Consider the following 6,509-nt stretch of genomic DNA (forward strand, 5'->3'; position numbering starts at 1 on the left):
TGCCCATATAATCAGGACAGTAGTTTCCTCCTCTACTGTCCTGACACAACTATCACACATTCTGCGTGTAGATGTGCATGCACATACGCACAGAATGTAAGCATGATAACGTGCATCAGTTCATTCCAGGTGCAGAATGACAGCTGATTTTCAATCCCAACTTGGAAACGAATGCTGTGTCGTACGGGATGGACACATGAGGTGGCTTTAAAGGGGGCTCAGGATCAGCAGCATGATGTTAGATCACTGAAACATGAAAGATTGGGCAAACTTAGAACAAACAATGACGACGATGATAACAAGTTGAAATGCGGTATGCTGCTTGTCACCAGTATTTCATTCTTTTCGTTCGTTATGCTTTAAAAAATTATACTGTGATTGATATCAGCTGAGATGTTTGACAGTGCTCTGATTTCATGGCAGTGTAAGAGTTGTGTAACATTGTGCAGGAAGGCACCTCACAGGATTATCGACTGGTGAGCATTTTGAACCACTATGGATGGTCTTGCAACAGTGGTAAACATGGTCTTTTTTCTTCCTTTGTGTTGTATGTGTCTCTTTGTTGTTGTTTTGTTCATATGTTTTTTTATGTTTTTTGCTCAAACAAGATGATTAGAAATTCATTCAGGCTTGAGTATAAAAGAATGTTCTCTACTTAACAGAGCAGATGTAAGTTCAGGTTTTACAGGTTTGTGTTATTTTTGAGCATGTGGGGGATGGGGGAGAAGGAGAATGCATTACCTTCTATGTGTGAAAGGAAAGAATGGTTCCTCATGAATAACAATTTGGCATAATTAGCTTTTTGATACATTTACTGCACTGGTTCATTTAGTAAAGGCAAACAAAAGGCTTCAGATATGGAATATATATTTTTTGTTATTGTTTTTTTTTTTATAAATCATTTTTAAGTGGAAGTATGGTTTTCATTAAGATGTAAAGTGGGAGATATGCTTTCAAGATCACCTTCATAGTCAACAAGATGTATACCTTTCTCTCTCTTTCTCTGTCTGTCTGTCTGCTGCTCTGTGTGCCTATCTCTTGGTCTCTCTGTTTTTCTCTTTATCTTTTGTTTTTCTTTTTTTCTTCATGATGGAAGAAATGTTAAATGCTTGTTTTTTTTACCAGGACATTACTGTTCAGATGTGATGGAGAAGGGGAAATGGTACACTTGTGACGACACAGATGTGAACGAAGCTGATGAGAATGACCTGCTTGAGCAACGAAAGAAAAGTGGATACATTTTTTTCTACATCCATTCGTAAGTCATACCATATTGTCTCAATTTTTGTCCTGATTGTGATACCGGTATCCACCCAGATGTAATGTCACACAGATCATGTGTTATCCAGCATGAAAACGTGTGAATTGGAGCTGATAGATAGGGAAAAGGATGGTGAAAATGCATGTACACAGTCATGACAAGTCACTTTTTTTTCAAGTGTGGAAATGCAGTCCTTGTTCAGTATGGCCGTATTTTACATATGTGTTTGTTTTGGGTTTGTTTTTTTTTGCTCTGAAATTAAGCCCAATGAACATATTTGTCTTTTGATTTAGCCTTTTTGTGTATTTATCTGTGTTAACACACAAAAAGAGAGATAAAACCTACACATGTACATGTTTACTTTGTGTACATACAAATGCTTATTGATTTTGGAAAAAAAAGTTTTCATTAAAAAACAAACAAAAAACCCCACCGTTCAGTATATTCAGTACTGTCATTTTCAGCCTGTAAGGCACTTCTGTTGTTTTTTTGTGTGTGTAAACAAAGTGAGTCTGTTTTAACCTGGTGTTCGGTTGTCTGTGTGTGTGTGTGTGCATGTCTGTGTGTCCCTGTGTCCGTGGTAAACTTTAACATTGACATTTTCTCTGCAAATACTTTGTCAGTTGACACCAAATTAGGCATAAAAATAGGAAAAATTCAGTTCTTTCCAGTCATCTTGTTTAAAACAATATTGCACCTCTGGGATGGGCACAAAAAAATAAAAAAAGAAGCCAAATTATATGCAAACTGCATTTACTGTTATATTTATATTTTTTGTATTCTCTAAACTTGGCACTTTGATCTGATGTTCTGACACAACAACAAGAGCAGTCATTATTATCATTTTTTGTTCAAACAGGAACTTTTGCTAAGCATGGAAGTTTTATTTATTTTGCAAACGTTTTGGTGCAGATAGTAAAAAAGGGAAATTAATCTGTAATTAATGCTAGGGGACTTAATTTGCTTTAAACTGATCTTTCTCATCTTAAACATTACATTTTGAAATTATATGGGCAAAAATCAATTGCGTACACATATTTATACACATTCAAAGCGCGTGCTCATATTCTTCGCGAACGCGAATGATGCCATTTTGTTTCAAGTTGTTGACCTGCCCGGTCAATCCTATATTCAATGGACAATACACGATAAGATGTGATGGAAAGTTGGAGAAGGAGACTGTTAAATATTTATTCAGAGAAAGATTTGTGAATGCCTCATCACTTACTGGATTATGCCCCAAACTGCCATAAAAATATCCGCAGAATCAGTCGGAGTTCACAGTTAAAAATTGTAAACCATGCGAGTTAATACCCTTGAACTGATCACGATTAAACGCAAAAATTTCCAGTCTTAGCTTTTCTCAAAATGAAGTCCTTTTCACTTCTTACGACGTTTAGAAGTACTTGTACTTGGCTCTACATGTTATTAGTTTAACAAAATACTAAATTTTCATATCAACTTTAAAACTATAAAACTAGAATGAACATAAAAGAGAAATTGAATCGACCGTGTCGTACTACATTCCCGGCGGGTGTAACTAAACTTGTACATCTATCTAGATCTAGTGAAAACGGCTAAATGTTGCAGTGTGATTGCAGCGATAGCCATTAAAAAGAATTTTTTATTGCCCTTAAAGATTTTTTGAATGCCCAAGATACACCAGAATAATATGATTTAAACAGCGTTCTCACTGCGAATACCGCAATTGATTTATTGCCCTTTAAAAAAGTATGTTCAAATGTTAAATTTTAGAACGTCAGTTAAGGAGCCACGATAGTGTAATGGATAAGGCAGTTTCTTCTCACCCGAACATGCGGGGTTCGAATCTGGTTAGGATTTTTATTTTTTTATCTTTTTTAACCCGAAGCTTTATGATTAATGCAGAACACATTTTAACGATTAGATTTTTTTTTTTTTAAGGGTATTACAAGTGAGTCTTGAAGGCCTTGCCTCTCTTGTTTTACATTTGGTATCAACGGCACTGTTCTAAACTGGTTCAAATCTTATCTCACTGGTCGATTCCAGTCTGTCATTGTGAATAATTTCCAGTCTGAACCCGTTAAAATCGAACATGGAGTCCCACAGGGATCTGTTTTAGGCCCAGTGCGCTTCGCACTGTACACTGCTCCTCTCAGTGAAATTATCAACCTCCATAATGTCAGTCATCATTCTTATGCAGATGACACTCAACTCCAGAAGAGGGATACCCCTGAAAAACTGTTGTTGCTCTTGCAAGAAACATCCAACTGCTTCTTTGACATTCAAAACTGGATGACTTTAAATAAGTTACAATTGAACGTGGACAAAACTCAAACAACATAGGAACTAAACAAAAACTCTCTTCCATCAGAACTGACACAATCAAACTTGGCAGTACATCGATCCCTCTTTCCAGTTAAAAGTCAGGAACCTCAGCATTGTCCTTGACAACACACTGTCCATGCAAAAATTTATCAGTCAGACATGTCAGTCCTGCTACTGTCAATTGTGGCGCATCAGTTCCATCTGGAAATATCTGTCCATTGACACAACATCTAGACTTGTCGTTTCTCTCATTCTCTCTCGCCTTGACTACCGTAACTCTCTATTGTCTGGTTTGTCTGGTTCATCCATTCAGTCCCTTCAGCACATACAAAACTCTGCTGCCCAACTTGTCAACAAGAAAAGATCTGAGCACATCACTCCTCTTTTGCAACATCTCCACTGGCTCCTGGTCTCACACAGAATAAAGTACAAGATCAGCACTCTGTGTTATAAATGTAGTCACAAATCTGCCCCTTCCTATCTCTGTGGCTGCTTTCACCTCTACTCTCCATCTTGCTCACAACGATCGGCTTTGGATCCACTCTGTTTACACATACCAAGATTCAAACACTTGACTGTTTGCCACCATTCTTTCTCTGTCTCTGGACCTTGCAATTGGAATGAACTTCCTCTTTTGCTTCGTCAAGTCTCCACACTCAGCTCTTTCAAGTCAGGCCTTCCCTGCTTCTTCCTTGTCTTTAGTTTCTCCAGTTTTAGAGTTATGCATGCGTGTGAATGGTGCGTAAGCGCTTTGATTTGTCTCTGCACAAGATTCAGTGCTATATAAATACCATTATTATTATTATTATTTGTTGCAGCTACTTTCTTCTTCTTTTTCTTTTTAAATGAGGTTAAGTATTGCACAGTATAAATCTTGTTTTAAAACCCTTCAGATGGCCATCACAGTGAACTTGGCTGAAAACAATGTGACTTAATTTGAAAAAATTATCTTTCTCTCCCCTCTTTTTTTTCTCCCCTCTTCCCCCATGCCTCCCTGTCCTTTTATTTTCTCCCTCTCTGACCCTGCCATGTCTTTTAGGTTGTTGGCCAATAATCATGTGGTACACCTGTTTCACTTCCAGGAGAATTTACAAGGATTTGCAAGACTGTCAGGTGACAAGCTCAGCCAATCAAGGAGCAGTTGAAACTGGAATAGAGTGGAGACAGCCTTGTGCATTCACAAGCTACATTTAAAAGGATTTACAAGGCTATCAGAGAAGGAGCCATTCAAGCTGGTCAAACTGTGGATGAGAATGGGGAAGACAGTGGGCGTTCAGATGAAGATGTACTGTTTGGGGCTTGGCATGCTTTATGAAAGCACTCGTGTCTTGTCATGAAGATTTAAAATGTATTGCCCCATTTTCTTTTATTACTTTTTTTTCCAAACATGTTTTTTGTAAGCTGTTTCCTTTATGTAATAATCACTTGATCAGACACTATCAAAATCAATTATATAACTGAAGGCTTGAACAATTTAAGCGTCATTTATTTCATTCATTTGAAGAAAGAAGATTGTCACAGAAAAAAAGTTTTGAGTATCCTGCCACTCCTATCCACAATATGAATGTTATAGATGGTGTGATAATGTGCCCATTGTGGGTGTGATAATGTGCCCATTGTGTGTGTGTGCTCTGTGTATGTGGTGTCTAGCCTGACCCTGTCTTCCATAACTTCGTAATGGAGTCTTACTATAACAGTTGGTTGTGTTGTACAGACTGAAAATGCTTCCTTCTGAGATATGAAAGCAGCAGTCTGCCCCTTTTATTTGCAACATTTGAGCATAATTGAGGCACTTTGTCATTTTAAGGCCATTGTTTTAATAGTCTGGGATCTTGATTCCTGGTGTATTTATAATTGATCTATGTATAAAAAGCCATGGAAAGACTGGAGAATAAACTTTAAGATTCCAGTGCTATTTTTCTCTTTCATTCTTTGTATATAATTATTGGATCATGCTAAAACAGATGGTGCAGGTAATTTTCTCATAGGGAAGTGTGTTTGTGTTTTACTGTATTGTTTTATGGACGTTTTAGATGAAATGTGTGCATGTGTGTATATATGTGACTTTTAAGTAAAATCTAAATATTCTCTGTGGTGAAAAATCCCCCCCCCCCCCACCCAGAATGATAGGGAATGAATGCGACATGAACATGTTTATCATGGACATGATTTTAATAGAATCCACAGATCACTGGTTCTGAACTCTCATTTTTTCATTCCAGTTTTATCATTTATTTCAAAGGATGATGATATACAGCAGACAAAAAGTAAGTTTATCCACTGATGCCTTAGTAGACGTAAAAGAACAAAAGCCTTATGGATATTGTTCAATCACAAGTTTTGTTTCTTTTACAGAATGCTAATATACCCCCAAATATTGAAAGAAAGCCCCCATCTCTGCCCAGAGATGGTGCATTTGTGTGTTTGTGTGTGTGTGTGTGTGTGTTTGCATGAGTGCAGTATTTCAAAAGTCTAATTCTGTTGATTTTCTCAATTTTACTCTGGGACTGGACCAAGATTTTTCCTTCTTGGTCCATTTGGCTGCTGTATATTAAAGATGCAAAATATTGTTACTGTAATATTTTACTTGTATTTTATTTCGAGTCTCAATAAAATATTTCTTTCCACTTTGAATGGTCTGTCTTTTTAATTTATTTTTTAGTATTTATTTTTTTGCTGCGCCTTTGTGCCATACCAGACACAGCTACACCTTGATTGGAACAGTTGTAGTACCTACATCATCACTGGACTGTCACAGGTTGGTGTGAGGCCACATGCCACAGGACAGACTACACAGGAAAAATTTCTTCATTGCACTGAACACCAATCCTCATACATCCCTCCGACAATTCCTTGCATCTAAAGGTTTTGACAACCGGCATGGAAGTGAAGGTGAATCAAAACATTAGAGCAGGACATGAAAGGCTTTTGAATATGGGAC

The 6,509-nt window shown here is 37.2% G+C and overlaps 1 protein-coding gene across 2 annotated transcripts in view; it reads left to right on the forward strand.

The window, feature by feature from the left end:
- LOC143293856 (uncharacterized) overlaps positions 1-6,171 on the forward strand; it is a 21,735-nt gene extending 15,564 nt beyond the window's left edge. Inside the window, exons 9-11 of one of the 2 annotated variants that reach the window (XM_076605151.1) lie at positions 450-516; positions 1,126-1,258; positions 4,651-6,171. In XM_076605151.1, coding sequence (XP_076461266.1) covers positions 450-516; positions 1,126-1,258; positions 4,651-4,762 — 312 coding nt within the window. In that variant the 3' untranslated portion in view covers positions 4,763-6,171. Of the gene's footprint in view, positions 1-449; positions 517-1,125; positions 1,259-4,650 lie in introns of those variants that run through there. The other variant, XM_076605160.1, reaches the window with a different exon arrangement.
- Positions 6,172-6,509: the final 338 nt, after the last annotated feature.

This window comes from Babylonia areolata, chromosome 1 (assembly GCF_041734735.1).
Source record: "Babylonia areolata isolate BAREFJ2019XMU chromosome 1, ASM4173473v1, whole genome shotgun sequence".
Lineage (NCBI taxonomy): Eukaryota > Metazoa > Mollusca > Gastropoda > Neogastropoda > Buccinidae > Babylonia > Babylonia areolata.